This window comes from Bos mutus, chromosome 11, assembly GCF_027580195.1.
Source record: "Bos mutus isolate GX-2022 chromosome 11, NWIPB_WYAK_1.1, whole genome shotgun sequence".
Lineage (NCBI taxonomy): Eukaryota > Metazoa > Chordata > Mammalia > Artiodactyla > Bovidae > Bos > Bos mutus.
In genome coordinates, this window is record NC_091627.1 from 85,599,478 (window position 1) to 85,622,895 (window position 23,418).

Sequence of the window (23,418 nt, forward strand, 5' to 3'; positions counted from 1 at the left end):
TGATTTTGGAATTTGCCTTGGGTGACTAACCTGTAGTTTTCTTCACTGCCATATAAATATTTGAAAATAGTGGGTTTAAAAAAAAAAGAATTATTAAAAGTAACCTTAGTTTTGACTATCACGTTTAATGAACAAAGACATGGTGAGCACTGAAGTTGTAGAAAGGTCAGAAGCACAGTTGTCATAATTAAATAGGCACATTACTTTTATTTACTACTCTCACTGTTAACTCTCTTTCTGATGATAAAGTATAGACAGACTTGTTGGAAATGATTCAAGAAATCTGTCACTCACACGCCAGCACATACACTAAGAGCATCTACTAGGTAGTGACAGAATCCCGTGGTCTAGTAAGATGTACTTATCATTATAAACTGTTTAGAGATAGCTTGTTAAAAACTTCTTTTCTTCACTCTTAAAAAAAATAATGTTAGAATTTTAAAAGGATTCATGTCCTGAACCAGTTGAGTTTTCTACTTTATAATAATAACATGCTGTTTAATAATAAACTAGTGATAAGGACACTTGATTTTTGTAATGAATAAAATGTCATAATAAGAGGAGCTTCATTTAGTATGATTTCTAGTAATAGTATATGATATTTGAACATAAACTTAAAACATTAGGTACTATTTAAATTTAAATAGATATTATGTATCTATTTATTTTTGTGATCTGTATAGACTTATTAATAAACACCATTAATATATTTACAGTATTTGGTGTTTTGGGAAAAAGAATATAACTAGTACAAGTACTCTGATTTGTTTATTATATCCTTAGTTACCTAATGGTGTTGCTCTGTAATGTAGGTACTCAAAAAATTTGAATGTTGAAGATTTGTTTCTAAGTGGGTATTTAGGGTTCTCTCTTAGATTCATGCATCTTGTTTGGTGAAATTTAACTCTTCATAAATGATCTTCCCTGGGTCTTTTATCTATAGCCATTGTCCTTGAAAAATAAATACTGAGTTGTACTACTCCTACTCTTTAATAAATATTTTTTATTGTAATTTAAGTGATTATAATATTAAACATTTCAGAGTCACATTTGGGAAAAAATGTAATTGGTTACAGCTTTGGTTTATTAATTGTATTATCAGAGATTCTTTTAGGTACTTGAAAATTTAAGGATTCATTTAGGAGATTATAAGTAATAATGCTTTTCAAATTTTACATTGGAAGTTCTCTAATGTGAGTATATTGTGTAAGTGAAGAAATAGCTTTAGATTTATCAAAGTTTAACAGTTTTTAAAAGTTTAATGCTTAATAGAAATGACATCATGACAGGTTTTTTTTTGTTGTTAAACAGAGTTTAGCTTTATTATATTTCTGAATATAAGATGTGATGAAGTCTTGTTTTCTTTCCTTCCTAGGATGTTTTATATACTGTATGTAATCCTGTTGGAAAAGTGCAGCGTATTGTTATATTCAAGAGAAATGGGATACAAGCAATGGTTGAATATCCTTTATTTGTAAATTTTTTATTGATGTGTATGAATGCTGTGTAATATAGATCTTACTTTTTCCTGCTTAATAATTTTGAGAACAAGTAGTATTTATTATCCCCCACCATCTAATTGTCTTAGGTTTAAAAACAAAACTGCAGTACCCACAGAGAATTTTACTATTTTTGATAACTTCTACTATAAAGTAATCCAGTGCTTCATCTTACAGTTTGCTTGCTTTTTTAATGGGGAAAAAAAAATAACACTGTTTGATTATATGTATACTTGTACCTTTTTGGAATTTATCTCAAATGGACTTTTTTGAATCTCTTTAAAATAGTTTGGAAGTATCAAAACGTTGGAATCAGTAGAATGTTTCTTTCCTTTTTTCATTGAATCTTTTAAATGATCATGGTTTATGTAAGACCTACTCTTCTATATTAAATTTGTTATACAGTGAGTAAAATAAGCAAGCTGTACATATAGTACAATCCCATTAAAAAATAATTAAAAAAAAAAAAAAAACCCTAACCTATGTGTACATGTATATGCATAGAAAAAAGTAGGGATATATAATGGTAATATATATTATATATATTACTCTGGCAAGATATTTTTGCTTTTTTTTATTACCACTTTTGTGGTTTGATTTTTTTTTTTTTTAAAAGAAACTTAAAGTAAATTTTTAAAGGCCAGTAAAATGAGGATAAAGGTTATAAACTCAGCCTTCTCAGAAATATATAAAAATCAAGTATTTCTTTTGTTATTATATTGATTCTTTGTAATATTCTTCCTACTTAATTTTTTTGGCCTTGCCGTGTGGCTTGCAGGATCTTAGTTCTTGAACCAGGAATTGAACTTTCGCCCTTGGCAGTAAAAGTGTGGATTCCTAATCACTGGACTGCCTAACAGAAAATTATCTGTTCTTCCTACTTTGAGAGTACAATATTTCCTATTTCAAGATAGCAAGCTGTAAAAAGAGAGAAAGAAGTGTTCTTGGCTCTTGCCCAGTCGGCTCAGACCAGCATGGAGAAGGAAATGGCACCCCACTCCAGTATTCTTGCCTGGAGAATCCTGTGGACAGAGGAGCCTAGAGGGCTGCTGTCCATGGGGTCGCAGAGTCGGTCACGACTGAAGTGACTTAGCATGCATGCATGCATGCATGCTTTGGAGAAGGAAGTGGCAACCCACTCCAGTATTCTTGTCTGGAGAATCCTGTAGACAGAGGAGCCTGGAGGGCTGCTGTCCATAGGGTCACACAGACTTAGCAGCAGCAGCAGCAGCAGCAACAGCACGGTCTGATCTGGAAATACGGCCTCTATATGTGCTGTCAGTGTTTCCACCAGTATGCAAAAGATGTTGGCTTCATTAAGTTGACTAAGTGAACTTCCTTGAATGGATCATCCAGCACATCTAACTTCAGTTCAGTCGTTCAGTTGTGTCTGATTCTTTGCGACCCCATGGACTGCAGCATGCAAGGCTTCCCTGTCCATCACCAGTTCCTGGAGCTTGCTCAAACTCACGTGCATCGAGTCAGTGATGCCATCCAACCAACCATCTCATCCTCTGTTGTCCCCTTCTCCTCCTGCCTTCAGTCTTTCCCAGCATCAGGGTCTTTTCCAATGAGTCAGACATCTAACTTAGGCAGAAATAATACTAGCTCTTTGTATATAAAATAAAAGTTTAAAAGCTTCAAAAATCGAAACAAAAAGATAGCAAGCTGGCCTTTGATAGGGAATGAGACCATGCTCCATTTTCCCCCTCCCACTCCCCAATTTATAAAGTATTTCTGATGACCTAGAAGGATTAATGTAGATACTTTGGTTGCATTATGTTTTCTTTGGTACCCTTGATCTTAAAAATAAATTCTCATACTAAAAATTGTTAGAAATTTTATTTCATAAAGCATTTTCAGAAGTAAGTTATTTCTGACTTTTTTCAGTCCACTTCTTAGGGAGTGAATAATGATAAATTTTGGACACTTTAAACCAAATTTCCTTAATAGAGCTTATGTTTGAATCAGTCCTATGTGCCCAGAAAGCTAAAGCAGCTCTCAATGGAGCAGATATATATGCTGGATGTTGCACACTAAAAATTGAATATGCAAGGGTAAATATTTTTTTTCCAACACTTTGCCAAAGAAGTTATTTATGCTTCGGATACACAGTTTGAACTTCCTTTCTTTTTAATCTTAACAGCCAACTCGTCTAAATGTTATCAGGAATGACAATGACAGTTGGGACTACACTAAACCATATTTGGGAAGACGAGGTAAGTATTTTATGCATTTTAGATGTACTTGACATCTGCTGTCAAATTTTTACATGCAGTTAGATTCCTTTTTCCTGACATGAGCTAGTTCATTCAAATGAAAACCTTGTTGGTGAAGCTTTTGTTGCAAAAGGCCTTGTAATGCTGGAAAAGAACCTTGAACATTAGTGCCCCCTTCTGGTATGTACTGAGTTAACGTATATTTAGTTCAACAAGGAGCCCACACATACAGGCACGCCCGCAGTTCAAGGACTTGCATTTCTCCAAGCAGCTCTCTCTCTTTGGAGGAGAGGAAACTGATTCAGAATATTCCTTACAAACTTCAAACTTGCACACTGCTTCTCTATGGAAAGGACTTTCCCCCCAAGCTGGACGAGGCATTAAGAAGGATAGAGGACTCCAGCAGGCTGACTCTACACTTCATCATGCACAACATCGGCATCAGCAAAAAGCCCTCTGAAAAACTCAGACTTGCAATTCACCTTGACTGCATACTGCATGCACCATCACCCCAAGTTTTTAAAGGAGGACACTTAACAGTACTTCAGACTTGCATGGGATGAATACCATGATAGACTGTGCCCATTTATTCAAGTTGTATGTATATATTGGTTTGATTTCCCTTAAGGTTTCAGTTGTAGAATTTAAAACTTTTCACTGACGGATACTACATTTTATCTACAATGTTGTAAATCTTAATGCCCATTGCTGTAACTGTTAGCAGCTTAGATTCAAATTGTTAATTGAATCCTTAATAGAGGATATAATCCTTAATAGAGCTATCTACAGGTCTTGGGAATTATAATGCTCAACCAATCCACACAGATATTAAAGATAAAAGAAATAGATACATACTTGCTGCACCTAAGATTACTTTTTTGTTTTTGTTTTCCTCAATTGTGGACATTGAATAACATAATAATGAAAAGATGCATTATATGTAAAAGATTTTCTGTGTGGTTTGATTTTTGTAAAGTGGCTGTTTATAAGTTGTCACTTTTTGTAACAATTTAAGGTTATCATTCATGTTAATTTGTGTAACTAGAAACTTTGACCTTTCAAATGTAGGTGAAAGTACCATGTCTGTTCAAGGTAGAATATATTTAAACTTTATAAATCTGAAAATAGGAGCATTTCATTTGAGATACATTTTCACCTATAACTTATAAATGCTAGATCTCATGAGCATAGATTTGAATGATAAAATTGTTCAACTGACTGTGTGGCAATTCTGGAATATACAAATCAAAATGTGGATCTTGTAAAAACAAGGGGGCTGCAGTATTGGCTACATCTCAACTACAATATCAGTGTTTGAACCATGTGTTGGGAAACGTCACCAAGATGAGTGTATCCGTAGAAGTCAGTAAACTAGGAAAAATTTTTATGCATCCAAAATATCTTGGTTAGTAGGAACTCCATAGTGCATGTACTGTTGCCAAAAAAAAAAAAAAGAGACAGTGTGGTGATCCTTTGCATGTTCAAATATTTAGGACTTTTGGGTGATTGACCCCTTTAATTCTTAGTTCTCAGGAAATCATCTTGCCTTATGCATGGGGTTGCAAACAAGTTTGTTTGATAATGCAGCTTAGGCTGGACCCCACATTTTTTACTACTCACAGAAATCTGCTTGGCCTGGGCTTGGTACAGTTGAATACAGTATTGAAAAACAAAGCCTTGGTCCTCAAACAAAAGGACAAGTGGTTGATGAGAAATCTCTCACTTCTGTCAAGTTACAGTTACTGAACATTCAGTTTTGGTTTTTTCTAAACTCATTTGAAGTAGTAAGTTTGGTTATTTTTCTCTTAATATTTCTTAAAATATTTATGGACATCCTTCTTATTTTAATAGTGTTTATTTCTGTTCTTTTAAAAGAACTGAGTTTTGCAAAAGCCAGCTTGGATTAGATTTTTATACAAGAAATTATAGTCAGGAAAGTTTAGAAATGTAAGATAGAAATTTAAATAGGGAAATATAATTAAAGGAGGTAAAACAGTTAGCTGTTTATACTTTCAAAGGGAAAACATTCTTGTTTTCTGATTCCTTACAGATAGATATTTGTCTGTGCAGCAAATATCATATAGCAGTTTATTTTTGGTTTTGTAGTGACTTCAGCTTCCATTCAAGTTGATATTGAATTGTAATTTTTTCTACCAAAAACAAGAGTGACTTTATAAATATAACCACATTTCAAAAAGTTCTTTTCAGGTCAATTTACATTTTAGTGCGAAGAATTCTTAGCCTAGACTCCAGAGAATCCCTCCAGAAATGTTAAGCAAAACTTGTGTGTGTGTACATCTTTTGGGGGAGAAAAGGTCCACAGCTTCCATCAGATTTCAGACTGAATCCATGAAAGTTTACAAACCACTGTTTATACATTGATAAATTCAGTGTTTGACTCTTCCTCATACTTCTTTATATGACCTTATGTTAGTGCATTCTTCCACTTATTGAAGAGAAATCATTAAAGAGAAGTAATGACAATGTTTGGCTGAAAGATACCTTAGAGATCATCTATTCTAACTCCTTCATTTTATACATAAAGATTGTTTCTGTGATTATATAGCAAATTAGTGGTTAAGTTGAAATCTTAATTGATTCCCAATTCAGTGCTCTTTCTTGTATAGCACACAGTTAACTGTCAGTAAAACTAAGCCATGAAGACTTTATGACGGTTTTCGTTTAAGATTCTTAGATCAGATAAGCACTTATATTTAGCATTTGGTTGCATTCTTGAGCAGAGGAATGTTAGCAGAGTAGAATAGCAGACTGCATTGATAGAGTGAGACTTAAATGATAATACTGGGAAGAAGGAACTGTGAGTGTTTAGACTGGAGGAGAAATAAATGACTTTGGGAATATGGGGAGGATCATAATAACTTCTAAGCATTTGAAAGAGTTTTTGGAAAAAGACTTAAGTATTGAGTAAGGCTTGTGAGGCCCTAAATGGAGTAGAATATATTTAGAGGACAAATTTCTATACAATATAGAAATTAATTTTTTCATGATTTAAGACTAACTGAAAATGTAAGGGAAAATAATGAGTACCTTGTTACCAGAGTTGGGTCAGCAGAGGCTAGGTGGTCCCAGTTGATAGTCTCAGGGATGATATAAAGAGAATTTATACACTGAATAAAAGTTGAACTAGATGACCTCCTAGGTCCTTTTCAATGCTGTGATAACTTGAAATAGGTAATTAAAACAATACTTCTGTAGCGTGAAGTGAAAATTAAAGTATTTCTCATCTCCCATTAACCTCATTTGTTTAGGTGACTAAGGATATGTAGAAAGCCTTTCTCTTTGAATTTTCAAAGAATGACCAGACTCTTAATATTCATTAAAAATAAAAGAAAGAAAATCTTACTGAACACCATAATTTGATCAGCAAACTTTCTCAAAATATTACACAATGATTTTTAAAGTTTACTAACATAGGAAGTACTATTTTAGAAACTTAGAATAATTTTTTTATTGTTACCTTAGATTTGAGGAAATTGGCATGCCTCCCCTAAAGATGTAGTTAGCATAAAAATTATCCTTTAGGAGTATTGTAGTACTCTCGTCCAATAATGTAGCCCCCTTGGTTAGCTTTAACTTGGCATATTTAAGCTTTGGGGGTGTTCCTAGTTCTGCCTGGTGTTAAGGTCTATAGACAATTGCCAATCCATGATACACAGTATGGGCCAGTGATGTGAAAATTTCCAGCTCTCAAGTCAGTAGGTGTTTGTAAATATGTGTATATACATACAACATACTCTGTGTTTACTGATTGTGAAACCATGTAATACAGGTTGTTGTTGGCTTATGCTGAACTTCTTGAAAGAAGCCCACTTTGAAAATGTGTTGCTGTTGAAGCTAATAGTATGCATCAGGTACTGTCTTTCAAAAGTACTGCACTTAAAGCTTGTTTTAAAGACATGTATTGGTAAAAAACTTCTGTACAGTGTCAAGCTTTAGCATTGTGTACCTCACTTTCTGAAAAGTATCCATTCTTTCCTTAAATTTGAAAGTGTGATTGTATTTGGCGTTTGCCAAAAAGATATTTTCAAGTTAAGTGGAATTTGTTAGATAGAATTACTTTCTTAAACTTCTGGTGTTTGTATTTAAATTGGATATGAATGGATGTTTAACATTAACCAGGAATCACATTTCTCATGAATTGTAATGGATGTTTTGAATGGGTGTTTCCCATGTGAGAACTCTGTTAAGTACTTGAGTCAAAATTGTTAAAACCATGTTTCTACTTTTGTGTCAGATAGAGGAAAGGGTCGCCAGAGACAAGCCATTTTGGGAGAACACCCTTCTTCGTTTAGACATGATGGCTATGGTAAGTTTGTCAAGGCAGAAGGAAGGTAGTATAGACAAACTCTTAGAATTTTTGCATTTCTGATGAAGAATGGCACAATTCTTGTCTCTCTTTTTTTTCCTGCTCCCTTGATTTGGTTTATGGGATCAGTCCCTTATTAATATACTCCAAAGGAGTTGTCCAGAGTTCTTTGTTTTCTTAGGCTGTTGTACATCACATAATCTTTGGGATAAATGAGAGCTCTTATTTGGGATTGAAAGCTTTTTCACTGTTACATTTTGTTTTGTTTTGGTTTTGATTAGTTATGAGCTCCAGACTGTTAGAAGACCAAAAAGAAGTATAGCTCAGTAAGTGTATTTTCTTCCATTCCAGCAGTTTATGAGCAAAGAGGAATTTAGAGTAATAAAAGGCAGAGCGAATGGGGTATTTGTTGAAAAGGAAACATGATTTTGGTTAGATCTCGTAATTCTTTTAGTTCTACACTTGGCTACACTTCGTACTTCACCTTTGGTTAAATTTGTATTTAGTTCTCTTTTTTTTAAACTTCTTAGTTTTAATGTTTGCTATGTTGATAAATTAAGATTATGAAACCTAGATTGACAATCTTCAAGTTAGGAATCTTCAAAGTTAGGTATCTGGCTGTTGTCTTTATAAGCAGATGTTGAGAATTGTTGATAAAAGTTTAAACTGGTTCCAAGTTCTGTGTTTTTAAGTATTTTTTTAGTTTTTAGCAGTAGTTATTGACCCCACCTATTCTGTGGTTTAAAGTTGAAGTACAATTAGCGTTACTATTAGAAGTGGTAGAAAAATTGCTATGTTGTGTTCTTGGGATTTATTATTGAAAAGCCACCAGTGTTTCCTGTTGTTTGAAATGTTTTTAAATAGTGTACATATTTGATGACCATTCTTTGCTGTGAGTTTTAGCTTAATCCCTAGTATCTTTTTTTGAACTCCAGGAATTAATTACGTGTATGTATGTGTGTCTAATTGTCCAAGTAGTCTGTATTGCAGAAGAGATTTTGAAACAATATGTTATATCAAAACAGTAAGTGTAGTATAAAGTGAAAATCTTACTACAGTCATTATACTGTGTTCCTTGATCATTTTTCTTAGTTTCTTTAACAGTAAATATTAATGTGGTCATACAAGTAGTTCTGATCCTTCAGTAAAGAAACCCTTATTAGGAATTTACTGTGCATTGTATAGTGGAGGGTTTCAAAAGAATGGCTCATCAAAGTTTGTAGTATAGTTGTAGATTATATAAATGTGTCATGGCAGTCAGCTTAAGGCCAAAAATTGGTTAAATATTCTGCCAAAGGGAGTTAGAAAAAAATCTGTGAGCATATAAATGGACAGAGTACTACAGTAATGGTGACACAAACCATTTTCTTAGTGTGGCTTTTCAGGTTTGTCTTCACTTAATAAAATACATGAAAATTACATTAATAAGAATATGTTATATGCCCTAGAAGAACTTTGTATTTTCTGAAAGCCTGTTGTGAAATTCTCTGTTGGTTTCCTGCCCTAAGAGTGTGTGTGTATAAATTTTAAGATGTAAGCTTAAAGAGAGATGCAGAACTCTTTGGAATGATTGTTAAATAGGGGTCATTCCGGTTCTGGAGAGTCCTGCTGAAGAAGGATGGTTGTGGTGGGTTTGTGTAGGGGCACCTGCTCTGAGCTATGTTTATTGAAACATTTGTCTCAGAGGAGAGTTCGCTCTATTTTCCTAGGGAAGTAAGCAGGAGAGGGGATAGGAGATAATGACGAATCAAGATTGAAGAGAGAAGTAGCATAAAGAAACTGGGGTAAAAGCAAAGATGGGAGTCAGTGCTCGTGATATTGAGCCTTTTTTACAAATGCTTCAAATCATAACTGTTCCTTCAGATCAGCAGTTCAGCAAAGCAGGTTCATTTGCATTTTGGTGTCATATCATAGATGACTTTTCCTTTATAATAGTATGTGAAAAAATAAAGGAAAGGTTTATTTAACAGATGAAACTTGTTCACTAGTGTATTATAGCAGTATAAATCTGTGCTTTAAGAATTCTTTATCTTTATTTGAAAGTCTAGCCATGTGAGATGAACTGATAGAAGCCCTCGTACTTGAAAAGTGGCAAAAAATAATGTACAGATTTTAAAGTGTTGAAGATGGGGAAGGCCTTCAAAGTGTTCAAAATGCCATTTATGTAGCATTTTCCCATATAAATGAATTTTTTAAAAACAGAAGCAGCAATACTTTTTGCATGAGTTATTTAGAAAGCTTTTAAGAGACTTGTTTTTAATCTTCTTGATATAGGTAATGATTTAAATAGTGTATATAGCATAATTTAATCCTGATGGCTTAGTGTCATTACAAACATCAGATAATCTTTTGCACTGAAATTGTTACCTGTGACATTAGATCTAGAGTTTTTGGACCTTGGTCAACTTCAGCAGAGTGGAAATTTCCATTAGCCATCTAATGTACATTTTCCCACTGTCTGTGAAAAAATTTAGTTATAATAGTGTAGTGTCATTACTGTACAAGCAAATGGTAGTATTAGGGGAAGGGCTGGGTGGAGTATAATATATATGTGCATTTTTGCAGTAGGGGTAAGAATAATTGATATTTAATGCCACTGTATATATAATAGTCTAAATTAGAGGCTGAAATACAGATAATTACTTAACAAGTAACACACCATGAGCTATATTGATTGTTTTGATAAACTAGATTATCGACAATAAGAGCAGTTGAAAACCTTGACCAATTTAAGGCAACACTGATGATGATATATTGATAAAGTATGCCTCCATAACGGAGAAGGCAATGGCACCCACTCCAGTGCTTTTGCCTGGAAAATCCCATGGATGGAGGAGCCTGGTAGGCTGCAGTCCATGAGGTTGCTAGGACACGACTGAGCGGCTTCACTTTCACTTTTCACTTTCATGCATTGGAGAAGGAAATGGCAACCCACTCCAGTGTTCTTGCCTGGAGAATCTCAGGGACGGGGTAGTCTGGTGGGCTGCCATCTCTGCGGTCGCACCGAGTTGGACACGACTGAAGTGACTTAGCAGTAGCAGCATGCCTCCATAAAATTGTAGGAATTCACAGTATATTTACATGTGCTCAGTGATAGTATTTCTGTGTTGTTATGAATGGCAGCTATATTTAGAATATTGAATATTGAATCCACATAAGCTGTAATAATGTGCTATGATACCAAAATATAGTAGTTCTTAGTAACTCGCTCTACATGACTAGTGTTCCTTAGTCTTACATAAAAGTGAAAGCCAGTAGCATTACATATTCTTTATTTCTTGAAAAATGAGGGAAGGACTTGGGTTTTTGGATTGGTTTCTTGCACAGTAGGAAAATCTTTATATGCACCCCAGAGTATGCTTCTGTAATCACTGACTCAGCCCAGTTGGTAGAGAATCTGCCTGCAGTGCAGGAGACCCAGGTTCAATCCCTGGATCGGGAAGATCCCCTGGAGAAGGAAATGGCTACCCACTCCAATATCTTGCCTGGAAAATCCCATGGACAGGGGTGGGCTGCAGTCCATGGGGTTGCAAAGAGTCGGGCACGACTGAGTGACTAACACTTGACTTCACTTCAGGAGCACTAAGATGTGTGGGTTTACATTTTTGAGTTACATCTCTCCGTCTTAGTTGCTTGTTCTCAGTTCTTATGCCTCTCTTCTTCCTGCTGTAAATGTGCCCTCTGCCAACTTTTAGTATCAGTTTCTCTGAACTCCTTCATTCCCATCTATTCCATTCACTCTTTGTTTTTCCTGTTGCTTCTAATCTTTTATGGATGGGAAAACTGAGTAAATTGAAGTTACTTAGAGCTAGAGTACTCTAGAGTTAGCTAGTCACTCTAGAGTTAGCTAGTTGATTCTTAGTAAAGATTCTCAGAATGAGAGACATGGTTTTGTGTGTTTCTGTGACAGCAGATTCAGATATTCAAGCATTATCTTTTTTTTTTTCCAAGCATTATCTTCTTTTGGATTCTTGATGTTTCAAAAAATGGAAGTTGCTGAATAATGATTACCTCTGAGTGTGTTTATGGGTGGTTATTAACTAAATCTAGGCTTTTTATTTCCTAAATTATAATCAGGAGAATACAATTCTAGCCTGAAAGTACATTAATAGTAAAATATATTCAAGGGGACAACTTCTTAGTGGAACTAAAGGTGTTATCTGTATATAGATTTCACTGAAGATTTTATTGTATTATTCCATCCTCCAAAAGATGTTGGCAGGTTTTTTTGAGTTTGATGTATGATTTATATATAGTGGCCCAAAGTTTTACACTGATTCCTTTTCGTCCATCCATAGCCTGATCTTTTTCATCCATCCATAGCCTGATTTTTGTTAAAATCACTTTTTAAAAATAAGAACTTAAATCCTGGTGTATGCAGGTGTGTGCAGGTCAGTGTATATTGGATCTGGTGCAAATAAATACAGATTTTTGTTAATTCCCACAGGTTATATTTGAATATTCATACATTTGAGTTTTCCTTGGATATGCATCAACCTAGCTAATAAGAGTTTGTTTTTGTGTATGGTGAAGTGTGTCTGCTAAAGTTTTATTTTGTTTTGTTTTTAATAGGATCCCATGGTCCATTATTACCTTTACCGAGTCGTTACAGAATGGGCTCTCGAGATACACCTGAGCTTGTTGCCTATCCATTACCACAGGCCTCTTCCTCTTACATGCATGGGGGAAATCCCTCTGGTTCAGTTGTAATGGTTAGTGGATTACATCAACTAAAAATGAATTGTTCAAGAGTCTTCAACCTATTCTGCTTATATGGAAATATTGAAAAGGTAAGTTTCATTTTTTTAAGAAATTATTTTTTAAAGGTTCATTTTATATTAACTTCTTTTGCTAGGACATATAATAGGAAAATCTGAAAAGGCTGCCAGATATATGTGTTTTCTCGTATTTAAGAACATGCAGGTTCTTTCAGTAGTGATCCACATAAGTTAAAAATTCATTAGGTAGAAATTTAGAAATTGTTTTCTGTTGGTTAGTGATCAGAGTAGATTGTTGGTAGTAAAAATATTTTTCTATTTTTATTGAAGTATAGTTGCTTTACAATGTTGTATTAGTTTCTGCTGAATAGCAGAGTAAATTAGTAATAGAAATAGAAGTCTAAAATGGTAAGTAGTTTAATCAATTACTATCATATTATAGGCTTTATGCCTATAAAATTACTTTAAATATATTCTCGTATTTAACATATTGAACTGTGGAATTTTGAAAGAGCAGTTACTTTCTTGGAGCTTGGTCTACGTAAACATGTCTCAGGACTTGGCTGTCTATGAATTTTAGGAGAGTTCTAAATTGATACATCTGCCTCCCAAATGCTAGAGTTCTAGTATATTCTGCAGGGACAACATGCTTTTACCTCACATCAGTATTTAAAACTGACCCACTTTGATAGACTGTGTCCAAAACTTTCTGTCTGGAGGCTTTATACTCAAAAAGTGGTGAAACATTTAAATTTCACATATTTTGAAGATCTTTAAAACTTCATTGAACTTTATTTTCACCAGATAACTCTATGCTTTCCCCAGATCTGTGATGTTTTATTGATATCTCACACTTAGAAAAGTCCCTGTCACAAACTATGTTCTAAACTTTTTTGAAAGAATCATGGAAAATTTAACTGGGGAAATGATTGGTAGTCTTCTTACCACTTGTTGGATACATTTGCTAATTTGAGTTTTAGTACTGTAGTATGTTGTTTTTTCCTGTTGTTTTAAGTGATTTTAGTATTGTTTTCACAGCAATAAAAGAAAGTACAGTGTGTGAGTCATAAGTGTGTGTGGCGGGGCGGGGGCATGGAATTGCTACTCTTGAGTTCTTAGTTCATTAATTCTAAAGCCTCCTTGATCTGAGACAGCAACTTGGAACATCTCTGAAAAAAAGTTTCCACTACCTATTTGACCATGTGAAAGAGAAAAAGAAAAAAGAAAGTCCGTATTTGGTTTAGGGGATAACATAAGGAATATTTCTCCTTGTATAACTAGCCAAGAATACATGGAACAGATTCAGCAGCATTGAGAAAAGTAGTTCAGAGTTTTTCATATACACATTTATCTTACACATCATCTGTTAAGGTCCAGAAACTGCATAATTTATAACTGATATGCTTTAATGTGTATGTTAACCTTCTTTACATAGTGTTACTTTTCTGTTTGTGCTTTTCACATTTGTAGACAACTGGAATCAGGCAATTCAATCAACATTTTTAGAGCGTTGTTTTTTGTGTCGTGAACTGTTGTCTCATTTAGAAATCCAAATCACTTTCTAATAAAAACAAAATTTTTGTATGTTATTTGAACAATTCTGGTCTCTCCACATCTCAAAAAATAAAAAATTTTAAATGATACATTTTAAGTCATCATAGTCCTTTAAAGATCTATTTATGGTCAGTTTCTTTTTTTTTTTTGAGATTTATCAGTTGGACTACATACTTCACATACATATTTGGTCACTATTACATTTGTAAAAATGTTATTGGATTAAATCAAGGGAGAGAAATTTTGCCCGCAGGAAGGCAATTGATTTCAAATAAAACTGAAAAGTCCCACTACAACTGAGTTTTGTTCAAGTACAGGTGTAGTATAAAAATACTAGGATAACCTATTAAAATTGATAATTGCAGTGATAGATATAAATGCTACATTACAATTTGTTATGTAAGTACTCTCACTGTTCCTTGAGGTTAACAGGTTAGAACTGTGTTTAATACGTTATTAACATTAGTAATACTTAATAGATATTTAAGGACTTTCCAAGGCATAGGCACTATGCTGAAAGATAGTCATACTGTATCCCGTCTAACCCTTATAGCATTATATACTAAAACTGGAATAATTTAAGAGGACAAATATGGCTTCTCTCAACGATGTCATGAAAACGTGTATTTCCTATTTTTTAAACTGCTCCTACCTTGCCCGAGCCTTCCCACTGGAAATGCTATCTCAAGGTCATTTTGTATTATTTCTCATATAGTATCTTGTTTGTTGCTTGTTTGTTACTAAGGCAATAAACAGCACGCTGAATAGTTGGTAATTATTATTTACTTAAACATTTCTGACCTTCCTACTTGAACATAATCTTTAAGAAGAACATGTCTTAAAAAAAAAGACCATGTCTGTTATGTTTGCCATTAAATCCCCAGTACATAGTACAGTGCATAATTATTAAAACATATTAGGTACTTAATAAATATTTATTGGATTAATAAATATTGATGAGTTCTGCCAAATGTTATCATTATCTCCATTTTAGAAGGAAATCTGTGGCTCAGAGAAGTGAATTGCCCTACATCACACGGTTAATAAATAACAGAGTCAGGGTAAGCTTGTGCTCTTCTTTAGGGTGTTATACAATAGAATTGCAGTCTTCTGTTTTAAACTATTGCATTTTGATAAGAGTTAAGAGTGTCTAATAGAAGAGCAGAATAAAGTTAAGATTCCAGGTATTCTTTACTTGACATCAACCACTTACAATGTCTTTAGAAATTCTGTTACTGTTAAAGGGAATTAAATGTCCACCTTTTGGGAATTTTGTACTTACAGGTAAAATTTATGAAGACCATTCCTGGTACAGCACTGGTAGAAATGGGCGATGAGTATGCTGTAGAAAGAGCTGTCACACATCTTAACAATGTCAAATTGTTTGGAAAAAGACTTAATGTTTGGTAATTATTTATCTTAAGTGGTAAATTTAAAAAACATTTATCCTTTTTATTGGAGACATTAATTTCCATTTCAGAATATTTTAATGTAACTGAGGGCACATTTGAAACCAGCAGCTATAATGGTGTCATTTTAAACACTTCAGATCATATAATTTATATTGTGTATATTACTTATACACAGTTTTATAATCAAAGCAAAATGTTAAAATGAGCAATTTTTTATTTGTTTTCTAGTATGAAATATTCAGTAGGTTTTTCTAAGTGTAAGAGCAATTGATTATAACTCAAACTAAATATAAATATTAAATAAATGTTTAAAATAGTGAATAGTAAATATTTAAATTGTATTTAAATAGCTGCATATGCCTTTTTTATTAGGATCAATGCAGGCATATATGTTAACAGTTTGAGACTGCCAACTTGCTGCTTTTATCTAACAAAGGTATGTTCTATACCTCTTTGATTTCTAATTTTTAGTGTGTCTAAACAACATTCAGTTGTTCCAAGTCAAATATTTGAGCTGGAGGATGGTACAAGTAGCTACAAGGATTTTGCAATGAGCAAAAATAATCGTTTTACAAGTGCTGGCCAAGCATCCAAGAATATCATCCAACCACCCTCCTGTGTGCTGCACTACTATAATGTTCCATTGTGTGTCACGGAAGAGACCTTCACAAAGGTAGGCACTGAAATGTACATTGTGTAAAATGTTCCTGTTTCTTATTTTAAAATATGTGATGTTTTAACATCATTTTAAAGTCTCTCACTGTTCATCTTCTGCTTTTGATATTATTGGGTTTTTTTTTTTTTTTTTTACTTATTTGGTACTTAATACAGTTCATTCTTTGACCATTATACTTTTCTGGCCTCCATCCTTCATTGGTCTTCTGTTGTTTTGTGGCTCAGTATTTTTGAGAATTGGAATTAGAATGAGGTATGCTTAGTCCTGCATTTATAAAGTTCTTTTACCATGTCCTTAAATCTCACCCATAACAGAACTGTATATATCCCTGCATTTTCCCCTAACTGCAGAAATGCTTCAGAAAAGAATTGATTTTTCCAGAACACCACTACCCACCTTAGGTACTCAATTAAACCTTGGTCAGCTGTGAGAATATATGTTTCGGTCTTGGCTTTATTGTATAGCACTAAAATTATGTACGTAGTTTATAGGATATCACCATTTTTATTGATTTTCTCATGTAGCTTATTAATCTAAAAACATTTGGTTTAATTCATTCATGCCATACTCAAAACTTTAAATGCTACCGTAAAGTTTACTTTCTGGGGGAGGGGGCAAAAAAGGTAGGAATATTATTTGGGCCTTTTTTAATGGAGTTTTACATTTCTTTGACAGTTGTGTAATGACCATGAAGTTCTTACATTCATCAAATATAAAGTGTTTGATGCAAAACGTAAGTGTACATTCCCTCTTTTTAAGTTTCCTGGTTAATTTGATGATAAGCAAATAACAAGTGGATTTGTGTTTCTTTGTTTTGTTTTAGCTTCTGCCAAAACACTTTCTGGGCTTTTAGAATGGGAATGCAAAACTGATGCAGTAGAAGCCCTCACAGCACTAAATCACTATCAGATAAGAGTTCCAAGTAAGTAAAATTGTGTCATAGTTATTCAGTGGGAGTTACTGTCCGAACATTGATGATCATTTAAAGATAGCATTTCTTATTTTTTTAATATAGTATAATATAGAAGTTCGAATTTTAGAAAGGCATATAAATTCCACAACCCCTCATAATTCTTATATTAGTGACCTTTTGCTATGTAACAGATTATCACAACATTTAGCAGCTTAAAACAGCAAATCTTTATTTATCTTACTGTTTCTGAAGATCAATAGCTGTGTGGGTCTGGCTCTGGTCTCGTAAGGCTGCAATCATTTTAAGTCTTATGACTGGGGACTGGATAATCCAGTTGCATGCTCACTCGTGTGTTTCTTTGTAGGGACAGTCAAACCACGTTGGCCATTTCATGGTAGCTCTTTTGCCTTTTTTGAAGGAGTGAAAGAGAGATGAAAGCAAAAGACCAACAAAACAGAAGGCACAGTGCCTTTCGTAACCTATTACTGGAAGTGCCATGATATCACTTATGCTGTAATCTGGTGGTCACACCGACCAACTGTGATACAGTGTAGGCGGAGGCTATATAGGGCTGTGAATGCAAGGAGGTACAGAGCGTTGGGGCCCGCTTGGAGACTGACTTGCATAAATCCTGTTGATCTTTTTAGAAGAAAGCAATAAATATATACAGTTAAAAAACTCAAATGGTACATACTGGTACAAAATGAAAGTTAAAGCTTTCTATAACTCCTAATCTTTCTGTCTTTTCCTTTTATTCCTCCTCCCCAGTATATACATCTACCTTTTTAAAACTTACACAAAATGGGTCTTCTATACATACTATTATGTGCCTTGCTATTTTCACTTAATATGTCTTGGAACTGTTCCTGTATCAGCACCTGTAAAACTACCTCCCCCCCCTTTATTTTCACCACAGAGTAACTGTTTTTAGTAGTGATGTACCACAATTTACTTGATTTACCCATTTCCCCTGTGATGAATACTGTTTGTTTCTAATTGTTTTTTTCTGTTACTATAATAAACATCCTAATAGTTGCATGTTTTATATTTGTAGGGCATTTTTCTCGTAGAGAGCATAAAGGTTTATATTTTGGTAAATGTTGCTAGATTGTCCTTGGAAAAGGTTACACGAGTTTACTACCTGTGGTGTATGAAAATGCCTGCTGCCCAACACTCTTACCAATGCTGAGTGTTGTCAGACTTTGGATTTTTACCAAAATGATAGATGAAAAATGGTATCCCACATTATTTTAATTTGTATCAAATGAAGTGTCGCTCTCTTTATGATGGTAAATGGCCTCTTTTTTATAGTGCAAAGAATATACAAGTATTTAACTTTTGAAGCTTTATGCTGTATAATTTGCTTAGCTCCTCGCTCTATAGGGTGTTAAAATGTTATCTTTCTAAATAAATAATAGAATAATTAATACCAGTTTTATTAGGAGTGATGATGAATGGTAGTGGGGGGAAGAAAATTACACACTGAAGTATTTATGGATGGAGTAACATATCTAGGATTTGCTTTAAAATATTCCAGCACCCCAAAAGCGTATGGAGAGTAGGTAGATGAAGTAAGCCTGCCACATGTTGACAGTTAATGAAGCTTTGTGGTTGTTCATTATACTGAGCCATATATTTTTTCATGATTGAAAATTTTCTCAGTAAAAAATTAATAAGTAGGAATACCTCCTCTCATTTTACCTTAGTCACAAAAATAAATAGTGAGTCAGGCTAAATTTTTGATGAAAGATTTTAAAAGACTTTATATGTATATTTGAGATATAATAAAAATATAGTATATTAATAGTAAACTCCTTGAAGACAGGTACAGTTCTGTTTTTTTTTAATCTTCTGCAGTGTCTTGCTAATACTTGCTGATGTATGTACTTTTATAGGAATTTTATATTTCTTTGCATAATCAGTTGACGAAGAACTATCTCTGCTTGTTCTGAAAAGTTAAAGAAGTATTTTTGTGTATTATACCCCCCCTTCTTTTCTTTAGCAGTTTAAAAATTTATATGCCTTGTTGATCAGATTTAATACTTAACTCCCTTAGAACTTTTCAGCTCATTTCTTTTACATTCCAATCTTATTCCATTTCTCAAACTATATTTGAATTAACTTTTTTAGAGTGATTACCATTGGTGATATTTTCTGCAAAGTGAGTTTTGCAAATGGACTTAGATAAGCCTAATCCTGATACTGTTTATCTATAATGATTAATTCACTAAAAAAAAAAAAAAAAAAACCATTTATGAGTGCATCCTGTGTGTCAAATGATGTTTAGAACTACAGGAATGTAAAATGGACAATATTCCAGCCTTCATTTAGCTCACCTGCTAGTAGGTATGAATGAAAGTAATCTTCTCCTTACCTTACATAGAAATTTTCCTTCTTCAAATACTATAAAAAAATGAAATAATTTACTCTGCTAATTCAATTTTATCATGAAAGTTTGATGAAGGAAACTGTTAACTGTGTTTTTTAATTTTACAGATGGTTCCAATCCCTATACATTGAAGCTTTGCTTTTCTACATCATCCCATTTATAAGAAGAGACAAGCATGTTAGAATTTATGATTTACCTTTATTACAATTTTAAAGCTACACTTCATTTAAAAAAGAAACTAAAATGGTTAATCTAATGTTGCCTTGCTTTGATTTAAGATTCTGTTCTGTAATAAATATTTTGCCTTGAGTAAATTTGTTGTAAACTTAAATATTGCTTTCATTTTAACGTAGAATATCATAATGTAGACTATCTACAGCTTTCTTGTAGATTATACAAATACATGATTTCTAATCTTATTTTTCTTCCACAGTGAAAATATATTTGCATTCTTATGCTAATTATCTGCAAGTATTTTTCCATTGTGTATGAGATTAATGCAGGTGAAAGTATTGCATTTTAATATTATAGAATTCCTATTAGATGTTTAAGTATGTTGCAGTTATTCATATTAAACATGTATTTATTAAGTATTTTAATCAAGTTTGAGAATAACATTGCATATGTTAAATTTTAAGTACTACAGATTTAGCTGATTTTATATTTCTGAAAAGCTAACAGACATGGATACACTTGTACAGTATGCACTCAAACTTATTTAAATTGGTGTATTTTTTTCCTTAAGTCATTGTCCATTTGTATTGACATGCCTCTGTTTCTAGTTCCCGTTTGGCAGTTTTATAAAGTTACAGCAATGAGTTAACGTGTTCATCTTCATTTGTTGCATGTGACTTGATCCTGAAAACACATCTGGTATTTGGCATTGAAATTTTAATAGAAGGTATAATTAACTGTTCCTCTTCTAGATAATCTGAGATCCATGGATGGGCTTTAGGGAGTCTGTGAACTCCCTAAATTTGTATGTAGAATTTTGGGTACTTGCATTTTTATTTTTTACTCTGAAATCCATCAGTAATATATGTATTTTTCTACATGGTACAAGGTATAAGGATCTAATTTTATTTTTATTCCAAACAAATAGCTATTTGTTTCAACGCCATTTATTAAACATTCTTTCTCCCACTGGATCTGGTTTTTTTTTTTTTTAAGGAACAAAACGTATCTTATACATAGGCAAGTAAAATGTAAGGACTAAGCATGGTATTGAGAGACTATACTATAACACATCTGTTACCAGGTTCATAGTTTTTTAATAATAGAAAACTGATGCGGGCATTTTATTTTCATCTTTAGTAGAAGGGAGAATATGTTTTATGTATCTTGGGTAACTATGAAATCTATAGTTGGCAATAGCCAATCTCTTGATTCTGAGAGTTTTAAACAAACTTGTGTATAGAAGTTCCATTTAGATCTTTTGAAAAAGCTTTATTTTGAATTTTAACAAAAAAGCAGTTTGCCTTAATCCTTTTAGGAATGATGCAGGGGTTTAAAAAAGTTTTAAGAGCTGTTGAATAGAAAGTTTTGATGGAATTAAGCATACATTAACAGTTCTCATTGCATTTTGACAGCAGTGGACTAATGTCCCTTTAGCCTTCTAGGTCTAGAAATTTTAAATTCAATCTAGAAGCATTTTAGACCCTTATGGAACCCAGTAAATTATGTTGAAGGTAACCTGTGAATGAACTTCTGTAAATGTATGGTACTGTGCTGTATACATAAGTTTACCTGACTTTACAATAAATGAAGCTTTTTTTTTCCCCTCTTCTATAAATACTTTTCTACATTTGTTGTAAAATTGAGATGTCTTAATTTTAAAAGGTAACTTGTGAGTTTGTGTAATAGTTGTCTCCTTCCCTTGCCCTCTGAAAATTAAGATGGATGTCAGTGTTACAGATTATTTTGTGCCTAAGATTTTAGGAGACAAACCTGTGGATGGTTGACAGGGCTTCTTTAATTTATATGTGCTTTAAGTAGTATTGACTTTACATATGAATTCTTTGTAATGCTTTCTCCCCACCAAAGTAACAAGTAGATTCTTCAGATGTAATTGGGGTGGTAGGCGGGACCTTGCTGATTTGTGCACTGGTATGTCGGTCCTCTTCTGTTGCTGTCAGTAATGTTTCTGACAGTTTACTTGGGTTTCACCACTGTGTACGCTTTGGTGACACACCCTCTTTCCTTAGCCTTAACAACAGTCTTGCCTTCGTGATCTTTCAGCTTTTAGGAGAACATGAAGGAGCAGGTTCTACAGCTGCCCTTTTAAGAAATAGTAGCTTGGGGACTGCCCTGGTAGTCCAGTGGCTAAGACTCAATGCTCCCAATGCCTGGGTTCAGTCCCTGGTCAGGATACTAGATCCCACATGCCGCAAGTAAGACCTGACACAGCCAAATAAATAAATATTTTAAAAAAAGAAATGGTAGCTTTGAGTTTATTTTTTTAATACTGAAATTCCATTCCATAGCCAAATCCCATGAAACATTTGATAATAAATCTGTAGAAGTGAGTTACAGAATATTAGCTGCCTTTTAAAATCCCTACCTTCCTGCTGAGGGATTACCCTATCAAATAAAAATTATTTGCAGTTGTAGCTGGCATGAGACTTAGCAGCATCTTAGTGAGTTGATTATCTAAACAGTATGTTTTCTAGGAGTGAACTGAGAGATGAGGGTAAGAATGACTAAATGGGGTCAATAATTATATTTAATGTTTTTACATTGTTCTCTGCAAGGATAGGTTGCTGGGTAACTGCTTCTTAGTAGTTATCAGTGATATTCTCTTTCTAGAAGAAAATTTTTAGTGTAGAACATTGTTCCATAGTAATCTAAAGCATAGATTTGCTTCATTTAAAAAGTTCAGTTGAACTAAAGTCACCCTAATTTAAACAGCATAAGGAAACTGCTGTGAGCATAGGCTGCTTTGATTATACAGTATTAGCTGTATTAGCCCAAACTATTAATTGCTCTGGTAAATGGTTAAAATAGGGGTTACCAGAGACTGGGAATGGGGAGAACAGAGATTAACTGCTAATGGGTATAGGATTTCCTTTGAGATAATGAAAATGTTCTGGAACTAGATAGTGGTACTAGTTAACTACATTGTAAATGTACCAAGTGCCACAGAATTGTACATTTTAAAATTGTTAAAATGGTAGTTTTAAGTTATATGTATTTTACTACAGTGAAAAAAAGTCTGGCCCAGCAGTCCTTCAGTTTAAACAAGGGCCGATGCAGTACTTCACTTTAATGTAGCTAGTTAGGTATGTTGAGAAAAGGGTATGGGGATAATGTGGGTTAGTTTCACCCCACCAGCAGATGTAATTCCAGATCTGGATTATGGTTTTATCGCTGTGGTGGCTGTCAGCTTCTTTGTCCAGTCACCCTGGGCTGTGGGTCAGGGTGGGTCACGGGCCAGAGAAGAGACGGATCTTGAGCACCATGAGCAGTTAGGGAAGGATTTGAGATGGGGAGAGGATGATTCCATGAACAGAAACTAGAATTTCTCTTGTGTTCCTAAACCAAAATGATGCACTGGCTGCACAGTTCAGGTTCTGCTGGGACTCTACTATGGTTTGAGCTGCGCTGACTTAATGAGTCTCAGCCTTCAGGAAGACATATTAGTGAATGTAGTCAAGTTTCCTTGAAGGTTAAGAGGTGATTTTACTCAATTGACTCAGTTTTATGTAGATTTTC

At 33.7% G+C, this 23,418-nt stretch overlaps 1 protein-coding gene across 2 annotated transcripts in view; it reads left to right on the forward strand.

Moving 5' to 3' along the window:
* Positions 1-21,499, forward strand: part of HNRNPLL (heterogeneous nuclear ribonucleoprotein L like) — a 38,332-nt gene extending 16,833 nt beyond the window's left edge. The window contains exons 4-13 of one of the 2 annotated variants that reach the window (XM_070379708.1): positions 1,376-1,461; positions 3,460-3,556; positions 3,646-3,718; positions 7,974-8,045; positions 12,618-12,835; positions 15,602-15,723; positions 16,201-16,402; positions 17,081-17,138; positions 17,229-17,327; positions 19,815-21,499. In XM_070379708.1, coding sequence (XP_070235809.1) covers positions 1,376-1,461; positions 3,460-3,556; positions 3,646-3,718; positions 7,974-8,045; positions 12,618-12,835; positions 15,602-15,723; positions 16,201-16,402; positions 17,081-17,138; positions 17,229-17,327; positions 19,815-19,870 — 1,083 coding nt within the window. In that variant the 3' untranslated portion in view covers positions 19,871-21,499. The remainder of the gene's footprint in view (positions 1-1,375; positions 1,462-3,459; positions 3,557-3,645; positions 3,719-7,973; positions 8,046-12,617; positions 12,836-15,601; positions 15,724-16,200; positions 16,403-17,080; positions 17,139-17,228; positions 17,328-19,814) is intronic. The other variant, XM_070379709.1, reaches the window with a different exon arrangement.
* The last annotated feature ends 1,919 nt before the right edge of the window (positions 21,500-23,418 follow it).